Source organism: Camelus dromedarius, chromosome 8 (genome assembly GCF_036321535.1).
Source record: "Camelus dromedarius isolate mCamDro1 chromosome 8, mCamDro1.pat, whole genome shotgun sequence".
NCBI classification, from domain to species: domain Eukaryota; kingdom Metazoa; phylum Chordata; class Mammalia; order Artiodactyla; family Camelidae; genus Camelus; species Camelus dromedarius.
Genome location: NC_087443.1, coordinates 54,313,448 through 54,337,765, shown reverse-complemented (window position 1 = coordinate 54,337,765; position 24,318 = coordinate 54,313,448). Strand labels below are relative to the sequence as shown.

The 24,318-nt window shown below is 46.2% G+C and overlaps 1 protein-coding gene across 2 annotated transcripts in view; it reads left to right on the top strand.

Moving 5' to 3' along the window:
* The window catches only part of PDLIM1 (PDZ and LIM domain 1), a 41,626-nt gene extending 17,308 nt beyond the window's left edge, over nucleotides 1-24,318 (top strand). For both annotated transcript variants that reach the window (XM_031461419.2, XM_031461418.2), the window contains exons 2-7: nucleotides 1,127-1,278; nucleotides 2,902-2,986; nucleotides 6,595-6,794; nucleotides 16,909-17,060; nucleotides 23,227-23,344; nucleotides 23,779-24,318. In XM_031461419.2, the coding sequence (XP_031317279.1) occupies nucleotides 1,211-1,278; nucleotides 2,902-2,986; nucleotides 6,595-6,794; nucleotides 16,909-17,060; nucleotides 23,227-23,344; nucleotides 23,779-23,965 (810 nt within the window). In that variant the 5' untranslated portion in view covers nucleotides 1,127-1,210 and the 3' untranslated portion in view covers nucleotides 23,966-24,318. The remainder of the gene's footprint in view (nucleotides 1-1,126; nucleotides 1,279-2,901; nucleotides 2,987-6,594; nucleotides 6,795-16,908; nucleotides 17,061-23,226; nucleotides 23,345-23,778) is intronic.

Sequence of the window (24,318 nt, the reverse complement as noted above, 5' to 3'; positions counted from 1 at the left end):
GGGTATGTTACCACCACTCTGCTCTGGGATGGCTTGGACTTCCCATCAAGGAAGGTCTTTTAATGTCAAAGTCACGGGACTGACTCTGGAATGATTTTTATTTTTAGTGTACCTTGGTTTAGAAAACACCTAACAGTAAAAATAACTCTGACGTTAGTACTACTTCAAAATGAGTTTATATATTCACTTGAAAAATAGTTGTGCATCTCTGTGTGAGGCAAGATATTTATTCAGGTCACGTGCAGTGCTCAGTAGGCAGATGGATTTGACAACCCACTGCAGTCACTGGTTGGCTTCCCCCAAGCATTGGTGGCCCATAAGTTGGGAACCATGGTTTAGAAGCTTTGGCCTGTAGAAAATCAGCCACCCAGAGGGCCCGACCCTAATAGTCAGCTTCCTGTCTGAGAGCATATGAACCAGTATAAACCTATACTACCATATTTTAAAATATTCTTTGTTGCTCTTTTCAACCATAAAAGTAATTCAAGCTCACTGTAAAAACCAAAAACATTGCAGAAATGTGAAACTGTGAACAATTTGGTATGCAATGTTCCAACTTTTTTTCTGTGCATAAATAACATTGATTATTAAGATTTTTAATAGATATAGGATGTCTCTCTGTTTAATAGATATATAATGTTCTCTAAGTGTGTGTGTGTGTGTGGTGTTTAAATGTAATTGGTGACTTATTTTAAGGAAGTAACAAGATTCTGGGAAGAATATTGGGTCTGGTTTAGGGTTTGAGTCCTGGCTCTGTATTATACTAGTAGGATGACTAGTAATACAGTAGTGTACTAGTTGGGTGATCCCAGGTAAGTCACAGATCTTTCTAAGCCTCAGTCTTCTGGTCTCTAAAATGGGGACCTGTGAGGGAACTGATACTTGCTGGCCTTTCTCACAGGGTTATTGTAAGGATCTGATGGGATGGTTTGTAGAAAAGGACTCTTTGTAAACCATAATGTGTTACATAACCACACAGGATTGTTATTATTGAAACTTATGATCTCAGCCCTCATTCCTTTTTAACTACTTTGATCCACATCAGTGAATACTTAAGCCAGCGGTTACTTACTCAGTGGTTTCCTTGGAGACAAGTAGTAACTAGCTTGCTCTCCTCTTTCCCTAGGTTACTCCCGGAAGCAAGGCTGCTATTGCTAATTTATGTATCGGAGACGTGATCACAGCCATCGATGGGGAAAATACCAGCCATATGACACACTTGGAAGCTCAGAACAAAATCAAGGGCTGCACAGAAAACATGACGCTCACAGTAGCCAGGTGAGGCCCGTGGAAACACTCGTTCATTTCTGGGTGAGCTGAAGCTGCTCGTGGGCAGGGACTGCCTCAGCTATTTCCGAACCCCCAGCACCCCCAGCTCCGTGCCACGTGTGCTGTGGGCAGGCTGAGAGGCCTGTGGAATTGGAATTCCAGGCTGCGCGTTCTCCTCTCTGGTTGCACAGGGCTTCCCGTAGGGTGGGCATCTTTCTCTAAGATACCTGCTCTTTCACTTGATCCAACACAACTGACCAGAATTTTGAGGAAAGGAAATCAGTTACATACTGTCAGGTCTAATGAAATGAAGATTTCTTCCTGGACACCATGAAGAATCTACTTCGGATGCTGCTCCTGCCACGCCACACAGAGCCGTGACAGGAGGTTACAGTAGCAGAAAGACTGCGACACCTTAGACAAAGTGCGGAGTGTAAGTTTAAGTTCACTGTGAGGAAGGAGAGCTGGGGCAAGCGTTCTCCACAGGCCAGCGAGTGAGGAGAACCCACTGGGAGCTGTAACTGGGGCAGAACGCCCATTCCTTTTCCGTTTAGTCTTGGCAAGTGTCCTGCGAGGGCAGGGTCTCAGAAGTGATTTGGTTCAACCTCTGTGGCTCCCTGTTTCCTGTTGGATCAAGTTCACATTCTTCGTTCTGATCTCCTGTTACCGCGTCTTTAATGTCTCATTAACCTTAGCTCTCATGGTACTTCATCATGAACCCTTTGCTCTCATCTGCACAGAAGCTTTATTGCTTTCTTCTCTCTTATGCTCCAGGACTGGCGGGAGACCACATATGGGGCAGGATGTCAGAATATCTTGTACACTTAGAGACCTACCCCCATGGGAGGTGCACCATTTTATTATGTCTTCTCAAAAACACATTTACCTCTTACTCTTGTCTTCATTTCTATCTTAGTCCAAATCCTCTCCCTCAAGACATCCATCCATCTACCCATTCATTCATTCATAGGTTAATTGGTTTTTTGGATCCATTTAACAACAAATTGAAAAGCTACATCTTACGTCTATCTGGCACTGTGCTAGGCAGTCTGGCAATACAAGGATAAGCACAAACATTCTCTATCTGTAAGACTGAGAAAATGCTATACTCATGAAAACGGAGACAGGGCTGAGAGTGTTACTCTGTGACTGGTACAAAGAAATCCTTTCCAAGCTCGGGAAAGGAGGCATCACTTTTATTTGGTCCAGACATGCTTCATGAGTAAGTTGGTTATCTGGTTTGGGTCAAGAACACTGGGAAAGATAGAGAAGCTCGGGCCATCCTGGGCAGAGGTGGGGTGGCATGGGGCACGCTCAGGAGCACAGAGGAGACCAGGGTGGCTGGGGATCAGGGACACAGAGAGGAGTCGGGGAGGATGAGGCTAGGAGAAGTGCCAGCATCTTGGGAAATCCCTTGGGGCTGAGCACAGGCAGCCATAGACATGACGTCATTAGATTGGTGTTTTGGAAAATCATGCTGGGGGCAAATTGGAGGGGAAGGCAGGGGGAGGGGGCAGCAGAGTACCAGTTCAGAGGCTAGTGGACAAGCAAGAGGGACACTCTCCTACCCCGTTTTTTGTATATATTATTTATTTAGCATGCATGAACAACAGCTTTGTTGATCTGTTGCAGATCTGAACAGAAAATCTGGTCTCCTCTGGTGACAGAGGAAGGGAAACGTCACCCATACAAGATGAATTTAGCCTCTGAACCCCAAGTAAGTACTTGGTCACCAAGGCCATCGCTCTCACCACCCAGCATCCTTTCCGCTTTTGACACAGCTCAGCACCCTCCTGTTTTTCCTGCCCTGGAGGCCTGGGGATACGAGGGCGGGGAGGGCCCTCCTCTGGAACCTGGCTCTAGTTAACTTCTTCCCGTAAGGGAACTGCAAGAGGAAAGGGCTGGAAAACCCCAGGGCAGTGACGCCAGGACCTGGGCTGGACATAGCGGTTAGGAAGGGGATATGGGAAGCGGGTGGAAGCCTTCCTGTATAGAGCTGGGTGGCAGGACCGTGGAGAATAAAGGTGTTGACTCAGCTCATGATGGATGTCAGATGCAAATGAATCGTGCCAGGGATAAGAGAAGTTTGGGCCCTGAGGCCTGGAGCCTAGAGGAACTCCAGGGAAGTTTAGTAGTAATCCTGTCTCACTGTCTGGTTTCCACGAGCCTTAGAGTGGAGATCTCTAGTTTCCTTGCAGTGAGACCCTAAAATTACTAAAAGTGATCATTCATATTGGAAAATGTGCTAGGGAGTCAGTGCACAATACAAGGGAAAAACGTGAAGAATGTTTAAACATCTCTGTGAAATTCCTCACCCTGACATGCTACTTTTCACAAAGTGTGTCTATTGAATAAATTAATTATTAGTGATGCCTTAGTAGGCAAGTTGATAGTGGCTTTTGAAAACTTTTAGGCTGGTTTGTGATTGTTCTACATTTAGGGCCAGTTGAAGATTTGAACTTTTAATTATTTATTTCCTAAATTTTGGACACTTTCATTTTTATGGTGTACTGAGAAATAATCAAAAGATAACACATAGCTATCTTTTATACATAAAGCAGAAACTTGTATGAAATTGAACTCATGAACTCACTGGGTACTTCAGTGTGAGTGAATTGAGTGTGTGTAAGTGATAGTTTCTCAGATGGCTTCTGCTAAAATGTCAGAAATGCAGTCACACAAAATTTTTCCCATTAATACAATAAAAATCATACTTAAGAATCCTAAGAGCCACTTTAAGGATCATTTTGTATCTGCCATTTCAAAACTGATATGACCGTACTATTCTGTACAGCTCCTCTAAGGAAAGTTCGTAAGAGGCATTCAGTCTATAAATTGGCAGTTGTATGAACTAATATATAACATGCCACCGTCAATTCCAGTTTCCCGGGGAGCTAGCTCTCAGCCACTTCATTAGATTTACATTGAATGTGAGCTTTTAATGTGTTAAGTTCTCATGTGTTTTATAATACATAAGGAATGACTTTGTTTTAATTTGGTTTATCTAAAATCCTAATTTCACTTCAATAAGGCAAGACTTAAATTCTAGTTATAGTTTTTATATGCATTATACTTGAATTCTCATCTTAAACATATAATCTGGATACCTATATTAATAGTTCGAAGGTGGTTTCCTTCAGATTAAAAAAAATTTTCCAACACTTTAACATCTAATTTGAGTGTGTTTTCCTTTTGATTCCAGTAATTCTTTGTTTGTATGAAAAACTTCCCACCTCTCATTTTTCCAGTCTTCCACTTCCAGTCATTCTGAAATACAGTGAGTAACAGCAGAGTTCATCTATAATTAAAGGATCTGTTCCTTCATGTAATGCCAGCCAACACCCCAGCTTATCTGAGGTCATTGTAGTTACACACCTAGTTTATATTTCCTCATTATTGAGTTTCCTTGGAGACTGATACATACAAAGCCCAAACAATTACATCATCCCTTCCAGAAGGCCGGCCCTGAATTAACCGCCTGACTTCTGGAAAGACCAGTATTCACATGGGATAAAGAGATAACTCCTTTTATGTACAAAAGAGATATATTCTTGGGAGGTTCTCTAGAAAGTGAAAATCAGAATTTCCAACCGGCATTTTCTACTAAGTTCCATTCTACTGAAAATGTGTTTCTGCGGAGGAAGGAGGGAATGACATTATACTGGGGGCTCAGAGAGAGATATAACTTGCCCAAAGCTGAACAAGAAGCAACAGGGATAAAACGGAGCCAAGACAGAAACATGAGGGCCCTTCCCTGGTGCTCAGCATCCTGTGCTGCTCCTAGGAGTTGCTGTGGGGAAGGAGAGAGGAGGGGAGGACCGGGATCCAGGCTGCCACCGTGTGTCTGACCCACTGTGCCGCCGTGTAGCTGCTGACGTGGGCCCGAGGCCAGGCCACCCGTCTGGAAGCCTGTTGCCATTAGTGACCTGTTATTATGCCTTGGGATAGTTGTGCTGTAAAACTTACTTAACCATTCTTTGAAATATGCTGAAGTTATTTGCTTAGCTAATTATACTTCCTCTTTTGTGAGTTATCTGTACATGCTTAGTTTTGTCCAAAATGGATAAAGTCAACTCAGTGTAATTTATACTGTAAAACTGCACCGATTGTGACGTGTGGAAGAGCCTATCTGAACAGTGAAAAAGAAACCTTCATCATCAACCTATCCTCATGTTGTCCTGTTTTAGGGAAGTCAGTCAGTACGCAGTGAGTGAAGCTGGTGCTTTTCATCATCATTTTCTAAGAAAACATGAAAGACTTGAAGGTTTTAGTGAAGAAAGAAAAAAGAGGAAGAGCAACAGAGGGCAGGAACTCTTTGAGGGCAATCCTTCTGGGCCTGAGTGTTAAGAAAGAGGCCAGGGTTCAGGAAGATTTCTGGAGAACCCAGAAAATAGGACGTGCATTGAGTTTAGTAGGCTGACAGGAGCACGGTCTCACCCAGGAGCCGGGGGTTGAGCAGAACACCCCTTGATAACTGAGTCATCAGAAAAGCCATGATTTTTTTTTTTAAGGGAGATTAGTTTAAGAAGTTTTTCAGGGTGTTTGTAAAGAAGCTCCAAGGTGTTGTAGCTGTAGTAATTATCCTGGCATTCCATGGGGGTGGAGGGCGTGCTCTCAAATTACAGAAAGAGGGGACTGAGCACAGGAGGAACTAACTCAGAGCCCTTTCCTGCAGCTCCCCTGGGCACCGCCCTGAAACAGGTATCTCCATCCCTCCTTCTCTCCCGCCTTCTATCTGGCCTTGGCCTTCTCCCCTGGTAATGCCCCTAAAGCCCCCTTCTGTCAGAGCCCCGCAGCCTCTCTGCCTAGTCAGCAGCTGCTTCACTGATGACACCACATCCCTCTTATCTTGCTTGTCTAAACTGCTCTGCTCTGGGGAGTTTATCTTCACCTTTTATCGTCTCCTACTCTGCACTGGCTGAAGTGTGATGCCGATTCCCCTCTTCCTGGTACTTAATTCCTATGGAATGTGCCTTGAAAGGGTGTTTTCAGCTCCACCTTGGATCCTGACAGCCCAGAGCATCAAGGGGTGTCCTGCCTGGGGCTACCCAGCAGGAGATCAGGCTTTGCTAGGCTTCCGGGGAAAATCAGGAGGTAGAGCTGGCAGGAGAACCTGCACACCTGCACACGTGCCTGGCTTGCGTGACATCTCCAGGCTTGCCCTGTGTCTGATGGGTTTGTCAGAGCCCCTCTGCTAGAGATTGGCGTTGAGCCAGGGCCAATGTAGCTCATCGGAACACCCCTCTCTGGGAGTCAGCCTGCACCATCCATCGAGGGGTGCCTTTTGGATGCCCCCTTGATTTCTCTTCTGTACTCTGCCTGCAGGAGGTCCTACACATAGGAAGCGCCCACAACCGGAGTGCCATGCCCTTTACCGCCTCGCCTGCCTCCAGCTCTGCCCCCAGGGTCATCACAAACCAGTACAACAACCCAGCTGGCCTCTATTCCTCTGAAAACATCTCCAACTTCAACAACGCCTTGGAGTCAAAGACGGCAGCCAGCGGGCAGGAGCCAAATGGCAGAGCGTGAGTAGGCCCCTGCGTTCTCCTCCAGGCCAGTCCTGGAAGAGGCATTTCACACCAAGGCCTCCCTCGTCCAGGCAGCAGGGAGGAGGTTCAGCCACTAGCCCAGGGAGAAGAGTGTCTACTCTTTCTGTATTCATTTTCCTCACCTCTAAAACCAGGGCGATACCACCCGCCTTGTAGGGTTGTTGTGAAATTAGAAGTAATTTGCAAAATGCCCAGTACTATGTCTGACACACCAGTTCACGGAGACCTGTGTTACTGTTGTCCTGATTTCTGTGGTCATCATCTTCCTCTAAGTGACCCATCTTCCTTCCTTGATAGCCCTGATGCTTCCTGAGAAATCCAGTTTTTATAGTTGGGGGTTTCTGCTTGTGTTCACCATCTGATCTGAGCAAGGGATCAGTACCTCATGATACAATTTTTGGTGAAGCAGTGTTTATTGTTTTCCCCTAGAGTGGCCCAGTGGAAATAATAGAAACAAGAGAAGTCCATGAGGATATAAATATGTGTCTTTGGAACAGGTTCAGATCTGGGGCAGAGGCAGAGGTGGGGTTGCAGGTAGACGGGGTGGAGAGGTCTAGGGAAGCATCTTGCTCAGGACTGGGGAAGCCTGTCCCCTTTGGCTGTAGCTGCCTCTAAGTCCTTATTTAAAGTATCCCCTGTATCTTCCCAGCAGAGGGGCCCTGGAGTTGCCTCCATACCAAACTCTGAAGATGAATCTAGAAACACTGAGAACACTGCAGCTCCTCACAAAAGAACTGGGTTTGAGGATGGAGAGTAAGAGATGGGACCAGTTCTCTGTGGGTGAAAAGGTGACGGACTAGGTTACGAGTTGCGATCTTACATGCCCAAAGGTGGCAGGGAAGACAAGGACTCAAAGGCAGGGCTCTGAGTGCAAACAGCAGGGAACAGAGTGGCCCGTGGCAGCTAGACCATGCATTACCCGTCCAGAGGGGCAGCCTCTCCTTGGCTCCGGCTGGATGCCACATGCAGGCCTAGCATTCCCATTTCTTTCTTTCTTTCTTTTTGCAAATATTTGGGAATTTTTTCCCAAATATGCCTTTTTTTTTTAATGATTCTCATTTTAAATGATTAATCTCATTGAAACAGAAGTCAGAAAGCCTCTCTTATGTGAAATCTGATTTTTAGATGTTAGTGACAGTCGAATTTGTTGGCAAAAACTATGTGATCCAAACTTGTCTGATCTCAGAGGATCTCTCCCACGTGGAGTCCTCAGTTCTTGTATTCACTCTGAAGCCCATTTTGCTATTCAGTTTCTCTCCAATTCACCTTTGACCAGAATCTGTCCAGCTCTTAGGGTGATTAAATGGCAAACCCATTGCTCCAGATGCAGGTTAGGACAGGTTAAGGCATGAGAGGTTCCAAACTGCTTAAATGTTTGGAAAGAGCTGTTATGGGGACCCTCTCAAAGGCTTCTTGGCCATAGTGTGCATATGGTCCTTTTTCCCTGAAGAAGAGACACAAATGTTATTAGGCACCTGCACCCACTGCATGCAGGGCCCTGTGCCCAGCACCAAGAGGGCCCTGTGATTTCCTTTTAAGCTTCTTGGCCTAGGCCTAGTAGGGGAGACTTTTTACCGTGTGAATTTGGCTTTACAAGATGTTAGTGGTCATTGGCATTTATTGTGGTAACCAGGGCAGAGTGATTACTAATGATTCTTCCTCCAGTTCTGATGATGCTGCCCTTCAAGGTGACTGTGGGGGCCTTTGGGACACCTGAGAAAGAGTGCCATATTTGGCCCCCCGAGCTTTCCATGGATGCACCCTGAAGGGACGCTTTCTCTCAAGCAGCTCAGTGGAGAGTCAAGTGGTGGAAACACGGAGGACCGTGATCCCCGTTCTCTGGTGCTTTGGTGCTGGGGGAGGCTGAGAACATGACCCTCTTTTACTGTCTCAGCATGGAATGTTCCATGATCTGGATTTAATAACCCAGGAAATGACACATCCTTAATTGAAAGAGCTGCTACGCATTGGGAGAAATATGTGCCTGGGAAGTATTCTTGGTATGGCCTCGGCTGTTATGCCTTCATTAATGTCTTCTTTCTTCTCTCATGCTCCCCGCCTGCTCCCCATCCTCCGATCCAACACAATTAAATCTGAACTGTCTGGACACTGTGCAAGCCTTTCCTCCAGCCCCTGTCCCCTCCTGTCACAGACTTTTTGGCTACAGCAGCCTCTGAGTCTTTATCCAAAGTCTCCTTCCAGATTCTCTCAGCAGAGGGGGCCCAGCTTCTGTTCCACCCACAAGTCTCTGCAGATGAATCCAGAAACAGTGGGAATACCAGCAGCCCATGGCAGAAGAAGGGCTGTGTTCCCTGCGCCTGGGTCTCCGCCTACTGGTCTGGTCCTAGAGAGGCCACTTGTGCACATCAGCAAAGGAAATTTCTCGTGCAAACCCAGCAGCCACCAGATCATGTCGCTTGCTCCGTCAGCACAAGTCCCAAGCGCTCACCCCCAACTGTTTAGTCTGTGAAATTCGCTGAGGTTCCAGCACTTCATACTGCTCACTTCATACTTTGCATCTGAGGTCATCACTGATTCCCGGGGGCTCGCTCTGAGCTTCTTTGTCCCCTGCGCTTCAGAGCAGCCTGGTATGTGTGTGGCTGTCTGTCTGGTGGGACTTCCCAGGGCCCCGGCCCCATCAGACAAGAACACAGACAACATTGCCATTCCCACATGGAACTGGGAAGGCAGGCGAGAGGGTGTGAGAGGGTGCCCGACCTCCCAGCACACACTGTTGAGTGGGAGCACCTCTGAGTCAGGTCAGCTGAATAGTCATTTATTGAGTGCCTACTGTGTACCACGTGGGTGGAGGAAGTGTTGCTCTGTTCAGGAGAAGGCTGTCACCTGCCCTCTGACCTCTTTCCACTGAGTCGAGAGGCTCTGATCATTTTCTGGTGATTTAGGGCCTGGATTTCTTTATATACGTGATACTACTGGATACTTTCCTAAAGGTGCAGGCTTGGTAGATGGAGGCGCCTGAGCTTGAATTCCAGCTGTACCTCTTGCTAGCTGTGTGACCTTGGGCAAACCACGTAACTTCTGAAACTCTATCTCTTCACCTATGAAGCCAGTGATACAAACTATTTGACCACTGTTATTGAGAAATTTCAGTAAGATGTGCAAAGTACCCAGCGTGGTGCCTGGCCCCTGGCAGGTGCTCAGTAAATGCTAGTTATTACGGACTTCACCTCCCCCCATGGAGCTCCATGTGCATCCCTTCTGAGAACCAGGGGCTGCAGAGGGTAGAACCACGTAGACAAGCATCGTGGAGAAGACTTGGCTTTAACTTACCAGTAGACTTCTTCACTTCCCAGCATAGTAGCTTCAGTGCAGCCATCCAGTACACTTAATTACCTTCTGACGGGGTGGTCACCTCTTCACAGGCTTCCATAACCACCAGATACCAGCTCGTCTAGACTGTGCTCTCAGGCAAGCCCCCTATAGACTCATGAGGCAGATTTCTAAGCAGCCGCAGTGGAACTAAACGGGTGCATTCGGTGTTCTTTGTTCAAATGCTGTCAGAAGGATTATATTAGCCCTGACTTATTTGGAGCTGGGTCACAAGAAAACCTGTGGGGAAGGTGGTGACGTGCCCCTCTAAGTAAACTTGCCCCAGAGAACTCGCTCTGGAGGCCGGGGTCTTGCCTCTTCTCCTGGTGCGCCATTACTCCTTGGGCTTCTCATTAGGGCCAACGTCTAGGCCTTTGAAAACCGAAACTTAGGGAGCTTTCTGGCCAGGCTGCCCTTCCCAAAATGGTCACATTGGGTTTCTCAGACTGCCGTATTCGGTGAACACTGGTGTTATCAGGTTGGCGCAGCTCAGGCATGAAGGGTTTTTCTGAATCAGCCTACATCCTTTATCCCCACCTACATAAAATCTGAGTATCACAGTCTCCTCTCCATCATTTCCGTCTTTGGGGGAAAACTTCTTAAACTTAACTGAACTTTTTATTTTGCAGTAATTATAGATTCACATGCAGCTATAGGAAACAATACAGAAAGATCCCCTATACCCTTTACCCAGTTTCCATCAAGGGTTACATCTGGAAAACTATAGCACGATATCAAAAATAGAATATTGACATGTATATGGCCAAGATACAGAACATTTCTGTCACCACAAGGATTCCTCAGATTCCCTTTTATAGTCACACCCGCTTCCCTCCCCGGGACCCCCCTTAACCCCTGGCAGCCCTGTCATCTTCTCTCCATTTCTCTAATTTTGTTATTTTGAGAAAGTTCTACTAATGGAATCACACAGTCTGTGACTGATTTATTTCATTTAGCATAATGTCCTCAGCATTCATGTTGCAGCATGTGACAGCATTTCCTTTTTTTTTCTTTACTGCTGAATAATATTTCATTATCTGAATATAACACATTTTCTTTATCCATTTATCTGTCAACGGACATTTAGGTTGCTTCCACCTCTCAGCTCTTGTGAACAATGCTGCAATGAACATGAGTATGCAGAGATTTCTTTGAGAGCCTGATTTTAATTCTTTTGGATATATATCCAGAGGTGGGGTTGCTGGCTCATATGGTAGTTCTATTTTTAATTTTTTGAGAAACCTCCATAGTGGTTTCCATGGTGCTGCGCCATTTTACATTCCCACCAACAGTGCACAGGGTCCTATTTCTTCATCCCCATCAACACTTACTATTTTCTGGGTTTTTGTTGTTGTTGTTACTGGTTTTAGGTAGCAGCTACCCTAATGGGTGTAAGGTGATATATCTCATGGCTCTGATTTGCATTTCCCTGATGGTTAGTGAGCATCTTTTCACATGGTTGTTGTCCACTGCGTATCTTTTTGGAGAAACGTCAGTTCAAGTCCTTTGCCCATTAAAGAAATTGGGTTATTTGGGTTTTTTGTTTGTTTGTTTTGGGGTTGTAGGAATTCTTTATACACTCTGGGTATTAACCTTTCATCAAATATATGGTTTGCAAATATTTTCTCTCATTCCATAGATTGCCTTTTCACTCTATTGATTGTTTTCTTTGCTGTGTAGAAGCTTTTTAGTTTAATGTCCCGCTTGTCTAATTTTGATTTTGTTGGCTGTGCCTTTGGTGTCATATTCAAGAAATCATTGCCAAGATTAGTGTCATGAAGCTTTCCCCTGTTTTCTCTAGGAGTTTTATGGTTTCAGGTCCTACATTAAGTCTTCAATTCATTTTTAGTTGATTTTTGTATATGGTGAGATAAAGGTCCAATTTCATCCTTTTGTACACAGATGTCCAGTTTTCTCAGTACCATTTTTTGGAGACACTGTCCTTTCTGCATTATGTATCCTTGACATCTTTATCAAAGATCATTTGACCTTACATGCCAGGGTTTATCTTCTGGGCTCTGTATTCCGTTCCATTGGTCTATATGTCTATCTTTATGCCAATACCATGCTTTGCAATATGTTTTGATATCAAGAGATATGATACCTTTTATTTTTCTTCCTCAAGGTTTGTTTTGTTTTTTGTTTTTTTTTTTTTTGGCTATTAAGGATCCTTTAAGATGCCATATGAATATTGGGATCCCCCCCCCCCCCATTTCTGCAAAAAATGCCGTTGGGATTTAGATAGGGATTGCACTGAATCTGTAGATCGCTCTGGGTAGTAGGGACATTTTAACAATGTTGATTCTTCTAATCCATGAACATGGGTGTATTCCATTTATTTGTGTCTTCAGTTTCTTTCATCAATGTTTCATAGTTTTCAGTACAAGTCTTTCACCTCCTCGGTTAAATTTATTTCTAAGTATTTTATTCTTTTGATGCTATTATACATGGGATTGTTTCATTAATTGTCTTCTTGGATTCTTTGTTAGTTTATAGAAACACAATCAATTTTTGTGTGTTGATTTTATATCCTGTAACTTTGCTGAATTTTCTTATTAGTTTTAACAATTCTTTGGTGTGTGGAGGCTTTAGGATTTTCTACATATAAGATCATATCATCTGTGAACAGATACAGTTTTACTTCTTTCTTTCCAACTTGGATGCCTTTTATTTCCTTTTCTTGGTACTTCTAGTACTATGTCGAGTGGAAGTGTTAAGAATGGGCATCCTTTACCTTTTTCCTGATCTTGGAGGAAAAACTTAGTTTGTCAGTATTGAGTATGATGTTAGGTATAAGCTTGTCATACGCGGCCTTTATTATGTTGAAGTAGTTTCCTTCTATTCCTGGTTTGTTTAACATTTTTATCGTGAAAGTATGTTGAATTTTGTCACGTACTTTTTCTGCATCAATTGAGATGATGTGGTTTTTGTCTTCAGTCTTCACTGTTAATCTAGTGTATTAATTACATTGACTGATTTTTGTATGTTGAGCCATCTTTGCCTTGCAGAAGTAAATCCCACTTACTCATAGTTTATAATGTCCTGTTGAATTCAGTTTGCTGAGGATTTTTGCATCAAGATTCATCAGGGGTGTTGGTCTGCAGTTTTCTCTTCCTGTAGTATCTTTGTCTGGTCTTGGTATCAGGGTAATGCTGGCCTCATAGAATGAATTTGTAAGTGTTCCCTTCTCTTCAGTTTCTTTTGGGAAGACTTTGAGAAGGATTGGTGTTAATTCTTATTTAAATATTTAGTAGAATTCTCCAGTGAAGCCATCTGGCCCTGGGCTGTTTGTTTTTGGGAGATTTTTGATTACTGATTTAAGTTTAAAAGAAGGTTAAAGAGCCCCTTATGTTCCCACTCTGGTCACTTCACTGTTTTGATGGAGTAGACTCTCATCCCTGGGTTACTGTCCCAGACCACGAGTGTGCTTTTTCTCTGTCCCCCTTGACCTTCTGACCTTCGCCCAGCTACTCACTTGGCTGGAGCCAACCTTTGGGTCATAGAAGGTCTGCAAGCTCAGCCTCTGAAATCCTCCTGGAGACGAGCTCACGGGGAGTTTTCTTCTGATGTTCAAAAGACCACCGGCCTTACACACCTGGCTCTGTGAGCCACATTGTCAGACAGGGAGTGGCCTGGCTGTGATGTCCCTGGGGAGGCAGTCCCTGAGGTCGGGGTCTAAAAGAGTGGGAGAAAATATTAAACATTTAATGAACTGATGTACATTCAGCGATGGGTCTGACTCAGGGAGGAACACGAACTAGGAAGCACAAAGAGTATAATGGATAGTTACTCCAAAGGAGCTGAACTTGATTAAACTCTTATATTTTGCTATTAAAATTATAAAGACTACGCTTACTTTTAGTGTTCCACCCTCACAAATTTTTCTTCTGGTGACTCAGTCATGTGTCTTACATTTTTTGAAACGTTATCACTACTGAATTCTTTCTTTTCACTGCTGTTACTATATATAAAAAAGAGAGTGCTTTTTTGGGGGGATCCATTTCCAATGCATGCTTTTGTCCTAGAATTTTTTTGTAATACATTATGGTCTCATTTGTCCATACTTGAAGACAAGAGTTAGGCTTTGTGTCTTAGGATATGATTTTTAAATTAAGCAGATCAAAGGTTCACATAAGGTGATGGGTATTGAAAGTGCTTTATAAGTTGTCAAGTAGTAGAAAGATATCATCATTATTTGAGAATAAATAATAAATTGTTTCTTTTTTGTAATCATGGAAATATTTTGCAAGACTGTTTGCTGGAAGAATATGTGATGACCTTGTGGTTTGGGTTTGTCATTTTTAGCGTTCCCTTGGTGGCTTCCAGACATAACAACATACACCAAAGAAGGGGAAAAATTCTCCCCAAGAACATTCCATGGTCTGATCTTGATTTTAAAATAGTTCCAAGTGTAATAGAAAAAAATATTTGTCAAAATAACGTAATACATTTATTATAGGGCAAGCTCAGAACTCAAGACCCAAAGAAAGAGGCATGTAACTCAGTTGACAGGGCTGCAAAGGTGGGCCAGAGGTAGACCATGGCCCCTGGTTCCAGCTCCTCAAGGTGGGCCGTCGCCTACCTGGGGGATGGGAGTTTCCCACAGTTCCCTGTGGGTGGGAGGGAGAGAGACATGGGCAGGGACCCGCAGCTGTGGGCCGGCAGGGGTGGTGGCATCCCTTCCCCCTACTGCAGCCTGCAGAGTGACCAGCTAGTGAGTCTCTCCACTTGAATTTTGACCTGCCCTGACAGCAGCAGAGCATTCGTCACTCTCTGAGGGCTTTGTCCTCTATTGTGAGAACCTGGTTGTATTAAAGAGAAAACCTGGAGCTTCATCGAGGCGAGCGACCCTACTCCCAGCCGGGGACTTGAGTTGCATTTAAAATGGAATGTGAACTAATTACACAATGGGTGGGTGATAAATTGCACCACCCGCTGGTATTTCCATTTTGGCTCCACTGGGCACACTGTCCCTCTTCTCTTGAGAGTGTTAGCTTTTGAAAAATAAGGCTGAGAGTCAGGAGGTGGTCTGAGCCCAGGAGAGTGGACTGCCCAGTTCCCTAGCACAGCCCTGGGGGATTCCCTGTGACCCCGCAGGAGGAGGGAGAGGGTGCAGCAAAGAGGACAGAGGGACTTGATCCAATTGCCAACTTGCATTCACTTCCCGGACACCTGCTGAGCCCCGACCCTGTGCCAGGCACTGATCCAGGGGGGTATATGATGGTGACAGGACTGGCCAGGGCCCTGCCCTCTTGGAGCTTACTTTCAGGGGGGAGACAGACAAATAAAGAAACAAGTATAAGCTGGCAAGAGAGTGGGAAACGACATGGGGAGAGATGCAGCAGAGCAAGGGGGAAGAGTGATGGAGGTGGGGGCTCTTTTAAGTTGAGGGTCAGGGACTATCTGAGGAGGGACGTCTGAGCAGAGAGCTGAGTGGAACGTGGGGGCTACAGGGCTATCTGGGGAGGGAGGGTTCCAGGCAGCGGGAGCAGGACGTGCAAAGACCCCGAGGCTGGTGTTGTAGAAACCCCATGAAGGCCTATCTGCCTGGAATGAGCAAGGAGTGACAAGCTTTGTGTTTGGAGAGGGAAGCAGAGCCCCATCTTTGAGGGCCTTTTGACTTTTTGTAATGAATATTTACTCCAAAGGATATGAATTTGGTTAAGCTTGTGTTTTGTTATTAAAACTGTAAATATTTGGTTCTCAGTCAGATGAGAACACTTAAGGCATGTCATGACACAGTCTGATTCTCCCATTTAAAATGTAATCACTCCGGCCTCTGGTCAAAAGTAAGGCTGTCCTGGGGCTGAGAGTGGCAGCAGCAGGACAAGTTAGGAAGCCAGTCAGCTGTCCTGTGCACGGATGGCGTGGCTGGGACAGGTGGCGGAGGGGCGGGGTGAGAAGGGGTGGGACTCGGGATAGCTGGTCCAGGTAAAGCTGACTGGAGTCCACCTCCCTTTCACTCCTCCTTTCCAGAGACCAGGCAGCAATGGCTCCTCCCCTGGAACCTGGACCCCGGGGAACGAGGCTCCCAGCTCTGCCTGTCTCGTCCTGTTGTGGGGAACCCAGAAGGACAGGGGCGGCGTGGGCAGCAAGGCCTGGCTCGCCCAGTCTCCGGCCTGAGCTGGGGCCTCTGCCCACTTCCTGACCTGCAACAGCATTTCAGTTTTCAAAGCACTTGCCTTTCTCATCCTTGCCAGCCATCTGTGAACGGGGCAGGGCAGACACTGTGACCTCTGCGTGGGAGGTGAAGAGACCACAGAGCCCCACCATGAGAATTATGAGAGTTTTTAGAGACAGAGAAGGCACTTTGATAGCATCAGGAAGAAAGAACACTGATTTCTGCCCTGGGGAAAGAACGCATGTGGCCCGCATGGAGGGGACCCAGCTGAGTATTTAGTGCTCAGGTGCCGTGGTTGACATTTTCCCTCTTCTAAATTTTCTTTTGCCATAATGTTGTTTATGTAACATTTATGTTGTTTCTGTGTTCAGAAAGAAGCACAGCATCACCATTCCATGGGATTAGGCCAAAAAGTAATTGAATTACTGAAACTACTGGGAAAATAGCCTCTTAGTGCGGGAGAGTGCATGGAAGCTCTGCCCACAGACAGCCCACAGCGTTGGCTGGAGTCTGAGGCTGTGTTAAGAGAGGGCTCTGTCCATTGGGATACTTTCTGTTCACCCTTCCTTTGGCGGCATCTTCGCGTAGATGGGGGTGCCCAGTGACACGTTCTAATGACCTTACGCACATTCCTTACAGCTTAGACCATTCTCAGCTTCCCAGCGGACTCGTCATCGACAGAGAATCTGAAGTTTACAAGATGCTTCAGGAGAAACAGGAGTTAAATGAGCCTCCGAAACAGTCCACTTCATTCCTGGTTTTGCAGGAAATCCTGGAGTCTGAGGAGAAAGGTAACCAGCCGTGTGTGTGGTCAGAGGCTCTTGTTCAAGGCCTGGGGCGAGGGATAGTCCTTGCTGCAACCCAGTGAACACAGCCCTGAGTGGGTGGAAATGGCACTGTGTGCTTTGGATGGTGTGGCCCTTAAAGTGCAAAAGCTCTTAAGGAGAGAGGACGTGAGCCTCCAGCCGGACCTGGCTCGCTGTTTCCTGTCACAGGAGCGTTGAGTGGTGGAGGCGGGGTGAGCTTGACTGTTGGGGACTCTGTTGGTCTGCCCCCAGGTCGCTCGTTTGGTTTGAGCCCACACACCCTGCTCCTGTGCCAGGTGGCCCATGTGGGTGGGTGGAGGCTGTGGACTACGACACACAGATTGAAATGAGTCAGCAGCATAGGGAAGCCAGGCGCCGGGCCTCCCTCTGGGGCCATGTGCTTATTCCTGCTTTGAGGTGGACGGCCTCCTGAGAGCCTGAGGGCCCCCCGTCTGGTCACACATACCCTCCTGGCCTCCACCACGTGACCTTAGGTGAGTCTCTGAACCTTTCCAGGCCTATTTGCTCATCTATCAATTGGGGATAAAATCCTTTCCTCTAAGAGTGTGAGGATCAGATGTCATAAATTGCACAAAACACCCATCACCATGAATGGCACAAAGTAGGTGCTTCTTAACCATTACGATGTTTGAAACCTCATCAAGACACTCCAGGCCAGCCTTCGCTTGCTTGTCCACGTGAGCTCTGATGCCCTTGGTGCCCAGGGCCCCCCGTGTGCCTCTGCAGGTCTCAGAAGATGTCTTTGCACCACAGACATCAGATACTGTGTCTAAAAAACAAAATAATTTTCAAATGGATAGCAGCAAGCTATCTCAGTGTAACAGCAACAGTGCATTATGAGAAATTTGAGGCATGTGGGTGTGTTGCCAAAGGGATGCTTTTTCCTCTTCTCACAAAGGTGACCTGTGAGCAGCAGCTCTCAGGCTGACCGATCTCCCAGGTGGTCATTCACAAGTGCCTTCTTATTCTCACCGTCAGCCTAGCTACCAGTGACTTCCAGAGAGTTGGGTTTTGCACCCTTTCCTAGTCTTGGCGACAGCCAGCCGTCCGCATTCTGCCCGGTCGGTTTCCTCGACGCTTGATGAAGTCCTGCCCTCTCCTGCTTTCCTCCTCTTCCCAGATGCCCATGGTGAAGAGACAGTGGGTACTTCTGGGAGGGACACTTGGTGGTTCTGCTAGTGAGACCTGCTTTAGCCAGGCTCCAGAGGGACTGGCTCTTTGCTCAGGGCAGCCAGAGAGGCACAGAGCTGAGTGCCCTCTGGAAGAGGACCCTTCCTCCTGGAAGCCTCTAGTGTGGAGTTCCAGCTTCCTGGGAGTTCTTCCTAAGCTGAAAGTTCCCTACTGAACACACCCAGCACCCAGGCCTCCTCCCCATTTGGGTGGGTTCTTTAGAGAAATTGGCAATTTACAAGCATAGGAAATTAGGAAAATTCTTCTTTTAGGCTAAAAGGATCCTGTTCTAACAGCAGTTTTCCCCTTTGCTTGGAGTACCTGTGCAGTTTGGAAGGGATGAGTCATACTCTGTATTCAGTTCTAGTATTAGCCAACTGACAGGTGACTTGGGGGGCCAACACTCGAGGATGATGGTTAATACGTGAGAAACTGCAACTTACTCTACTCTGAATACATGGCTACAGTTAAGAGAGGAAAAGTCCTCCAGCCCAAAGGAGGACATAGACATTGCAGGGCTCATCTCATGGAATGCCCTCCAGTCACAGGGGTCACAGAGAAGGACGTGAAGCCCAGGGTCTCTGAGCTGCTGTGAGGCAGCAGCTCCCCGCTCATCAGGATCTTGACCCCTTCCATCCTGTGTTCCACCCACCAAGCCGGTAGCTTCCATTCTCAAGGTTGCCTCTTGGTGCTAGTTGGCAGCTGGTGCTCCAGCCATCATGCCCACTCCCAGGCACCAGGAAGAAAGAAGGGGGAAAGGGCTATCTGGGCCGTTCCCCTTTCAGATGAACCAGCTTTCTCTTTGCCAGAGGTCCCACATGACTATTCCATTTATATTTTGACCAGAATTTAGTCACATGGCCCTATCTAGCTGCAAAAGAGTCTGAGAATTATAGTTTTTCTCCCCTGGGCTGGATATCTTCTTGCCCCAAAGAAAACAAAAATTTTAATAAAAAGGAAGAGGGAGATAATAGATTTTGTAGTCGCTCCCTTATCTCTTAAAACGCACTTGCATTAAATTTTCACTGAATGAAACAGCATAAATTCCAGTCTAGACATCCACCATGTACAGAAGGCCTCAGGGGAGGGAGCTTTGTTGAGTGGTGAAGTGGAAAGAAAAAAGGCTGTGCTTTACTCCATTCATTTTCACTTTTTTTCCAGAAAGCTTTGAGATGCAAGGTTCACTGGAAGAAGAGAGATTTGCAGATTTTTATAGTTGCCCAGAGTCTGAAGGGAGCTAATATTTTTACTGTAAGCTAGTGGAGAGGGAAGGAAGGGAAATAATCTTTGCAGTGTTGACTGAATGAGTGAGAGAAGACAGTCGAGCCAGTAGGTGGCACTGCAGAACTGAACCAGCACACAGCCAACCTCTGCTCCTGAGTCAGACTTCTTCCACTTCATTTCTCTTTGTTCAAAAAGGAATGTGGATTTTCCTCCTACCAAATAGGTCTCTGTGTCCCTCCTTCCTTCTCTCCTTCTACCCTCCTGCACCTCCTACCCTCTCCTGGCAGTTCTTTTTCTGTGAGAACCAGCCCATCACGTGGGAGATGCCGACCTCATTGAGTTGGTCCCTTCCGCACGGTTTCCTTCCTAGACTGTCTAGATGTGCAGAGATGCTGCCATTTCCTTCTCTTCACAGGGGTAGGCAGCCAAAGTGGTTCCAGCACCAACACCCAGAACGTGAGCTGCCCACCCACCTTCTGAGATCCCTCTAGGCAGGGCCAGGATCAGGATAAGGTGAGGGGGGCATTTGCTTTGGGTACAGAATTTAAGCTGGTACCCAAGAACTCAAGACAAAAATGATAATTTAATGCAACATTTTTGAAAAGTCAAAATTAATGCAAAAAAAAAAATCCTATAATGAACAAAGCTGGGGCTGTGGCCAAGAGAGAGGAAGGTTTGGAAAGTGACAAAGGTACCTTGGTCTCGGGTAACTGAAGCAACAGGGGGTTTCCCCGATGCCCTGTGATGGGCCAGCATCCAGTCTTCCCCAAGCCGAGCCATAGCACTGAAAGCAGTGGAAACTCTGGTGCCTTTTAATCCCTGTTCGTTCTCATGTGTTGCCGGATAGACATCTGTGTTCCTCAGCTCCCCCATGCCGGAGGTTTCCAGGTCTGGTAGGGAAACCTGCGAGACTGTGCCCTGAACACCCATGATAGGGCCACTAAAAATCCCAGTCTGCTTTTAAATATTCCTCCTTGTTCTCCATAAGGCAGCAAAGTCTCCCAAGCTAGCTCTCACAGTCTGTTAGTCAGAAGTGGGTTGCAGCAGCAAAGGCGTTTTTGCTCTGTTATATGAGGGCTGCTGGTGAGCTCTGACAGGCGGGGGCCTGGCTCCATGACTTTTCATTGTGGGAGCCCAGCAGAGGGAGGTGTCACTCTCTAGGGCTTGCTGTTCCCTTTTTTTAAAAAAAATTTTAGTTGATTTACAATATTATATTAGTTTAAGATGTACAACATAGTGATTCAGTATTTATAGATTATACTCCACTTAAAGTCATAGGAGGAGGGTACAGCTCAATGGTAGAGTGGTCTATGAGTGGTAGACCTTGTAGCATGCACAAGGTCCTGGGTTCAATTCCCAGTACCTCCATTAAAATAAATAAAAACCTAATTACCCCCTCAAAAGTAAAGTTATTATAAAATATGGACTGTATTCTCTGTGCTGTACCATATATCCTTGTAGCCTATTTATCTTATTTTATTTATTTTTAAAAATTTTTTCAAGAAAGTAAAGTGATAGGATTTACTTAGTGATAGGATGCTGTCAAGTGGAGAGTGGGCAGGCTCAGGTGAGCAGCTGCTGCTTTGTATATAGTAGTTTGTACCTCTTAATTCTCTACCCCTATTTTGCCGCTCCCCCGTTCCCTCTCCCTACTGGTAATAACCACTAGTTTGTTCTCTTTATCTATGAGTCTGTTCCTGTTTTGTTATAGTCATTCTTTTTTAAAATTTTTTTAGATTCCACATTAAGTGATAACCTAGAGCATTTGTCTTTCTCTGTCTGACTTATTTCAGCGAGCATAATACCCTCCAGGTTCATCCAGGTTGTTACAAAAGGCAAATTTTCTTACGGCAAAGGGCAGAAGCTCAGTGAAAGGAGGACCAAATCACACAAGCGCACTGAGTGCTTCTGCCCAAAGAGGCGGGCAGATTCCCTTGGCCAGAGCAAGTCTCCTGGCCGAACCCAGAGTGGGTTGGGTGGGTTTCCCCAGCCTTAGTGCTGTTGCCGTTTTGGCCCAGATGAGTCCTTGTGGTGGGGCTGTTGTGTGCGTTCTAGGGCATTTAGCAGCATTCCTGACCCATACCCGCCTCCAGTTGCAACAACAAAAATTGTTGCTCAGGAACAAGCTCACCCCCAGTGGAGAATTACTGACCTGCTGGGGAGCGTGGCAAGGGTAGGGAGGGTATGGGTAATGGAGGACAGAATGCATAGTCTGCCACGCTCAGCCAACTGTAAATGCCCCTTGTTTGAACACACCTCAGTTTTCAGTTCAGAAGTGCCGGTCAGCATATGGGGACTCATTTTCTAGAAGGACAGGAGAGTGAGGGTCCTCATTTGTCAGCCTCAGGATTCCCCAGTGTAGCTGCAGTTCAGGGATGACCCTCCTCTCACCCCCTCACCTCACACACAAAGCCTTTTTTTCCTTCGCTCTTGTCCTGTGGCTTTCAAAGTGTGGTTCCAAAGCCACCACCAGCAGCAACGGCAGCAGCTGAGAACATGTTAAAATCCAAGTTCTTGGGCCCTACCTCAGGCCTGCTGAGTCAAACTCTGGGAGCTGGGGCCCAGCAATCAGTGTTTTTAATAAGCCCTCCTGGTGATTCTGATGCACAGCAAAGTCTGCAAACAGCAGTTTTAGTCTGAAGATGTGGATTTTAACCTGGAAGGTAGAACAGGAGCTCCTGGGGCTCCGTCCCTGGAGATGCTCCTTCAGCAGGTCTGGGGTAGAGTCCGGTCTGTGAATTTCATAAACTCCCTCCTGGTGCCTGAGATGCTCACAGATGCCCATTCAGAACCACTGGTGCAGACTTCTCTAGCCTCCTAGTATGTTGGGAGGAAGGATTGACCATCCTGCATTTGTCATGTTTCGTAATTTATTTCTTCTGTATTGATTAAGCTTCTGTTATTTGCTAATCCCGTGGTGGGCTCTGTGGAGTATTGAGAAGTATATAAAATGGGGTTCTGTGCTCCAACAGTTTGCAGTTTAGACAGAGAGACACATGTAAATAGCTGACAAACATAACAATACTTGCTAGGCCACATCACAGCAAAATAAATAAGTAAATAAGTGATGTGGAAACACAGCCTGCTAAATATATAGCAATAATAGTAATATTAGTAGCTTACCATTATTAATAGCTACCACGATACAGGGCTTTGCCTACGTGATGAACCAGGCTGTAGGCAGTTCAGCCCCAGCAACTAGGAACTTATTTTATACACACAAAGCTGACTGCAGGAGGGTGCTGGCTCTGCTCTGTAGCAGTGTTATATCTGGTTATGTGTAGCATGCTCGACTGCAACCACTTTGTTCTTCTCGAGAACTGGGTTTCTTTTGGCATCGAATTACACCGTCTTTTGAGTTTCAGATATTTTTATTTACTTATTTATTTATTCCATCTATGTAAAGCATTTTGAAGTTCCCGTATATGTGTATTTAATCAGAATGTAATGTGATTTGTGTTTTGAGGGCTGTGTGCCAGCTTTTGTGGGAGAGTTTTATGTGTCTTGAGATCTTTTTGTATCATTGTGAAATGGAAAACGATCTCTTATTTTATAGCAAAGGAAACTTTGGATCAGAGACGTTAAGTGACTTGCCCAGGATCACACAGCAGAGTCAAATCTGACTCCAGTGCCCATGACCTTGCTGGAATATGTATTTGAGTTACTCTGAAAGAGCTAAGTGGTACTTAGGCAATCTTGCCCTTCATGGACAACCCAAGTGTTTTCCTCGTTTTAGGGGATCCCAACAAACCCTCAGGATTCAGAAGTGTTAAGGCTCCAGTCACCAAAGTGGCTGCATCGATTGGAAATGCCCAGAAGTTGCCCATGTGTGACAAATGTGGCACCGGCATTGTGTGAGTATCTGCCTTCCCCAGGCATCGGAGGCCCTGCAGGTTGGGTAAACCATGAACATGTGGAAAGTGCCAGATACTGCACATTTTGGGTGTGGTGGGGGGAAAACTCCTGCCTGGAAAATGGAGCACAGAGTCCAGGTAGATCCTGTGTCTCAGAGCCAGGTGATGAAGGCTTTCCTTGGCCATGGAACTCTTAGGGTATGAACATGTAAAACTAGAAAGAACAGGGCTGCTCTCCTGAAATGGGAAAGACTTCCAGAAGGCTTCAAGAGTAATGTCTCTGGACCCCAGTACTGACCAGCCCCTTGATGACTGGAGGCCAGCTGGGAGGCCTGATCTACCCTTTGATGGGCCTGTTGGGTGGAGCCCCTCGCCTGGTGCCATCTTCAGGTGCCCATCACTAACGGAGCCCCTTTCCTCCCTCCCTCCTGTAGCGGTGTGTTTGTGAAGCTGCGGGACCGTCACCGCCACCCTGAGTGTTACGTGTGCACCGACTGTGGCACCAACCTGAAACAGAAGGGCCATTTCTTTGTGGAGGATCAAATCTACTGTGAAAAGCACGCCCGGGAGCGGGTGACTCCACCCGAGGGCTACGACGTGATCACCGTGTTCCCCAAGTGAGCCGGCCGGTCTGCACCGAATGCTGTTCTCCGTCGAGCCCCTGCTGCATCCTGTTCTCTAAAAGCTTTGGCCTCTTTTCTTGAAAGTTCTCACTTACTTTGGTTTTATCCCTGCTCATTACACATCGTGTCCCCCTTTGCCTACTGACGCACACTGGCTGTGTGATGCCCGCTTTTATAATTAGGGGAAGGTTGTTTTGTCCAGTGTTCCCTCGCCAGCATCACCATGTCTTCTCTTCACCTCCATTCATCTCTGTTGCCAGTGGACATCAGCCAGATTTGAACCCAACCAAACTGACTACGTCCGACAATGATTTCGTTTTTACTCAATAAATTAATGGACTCTAAGGCAAA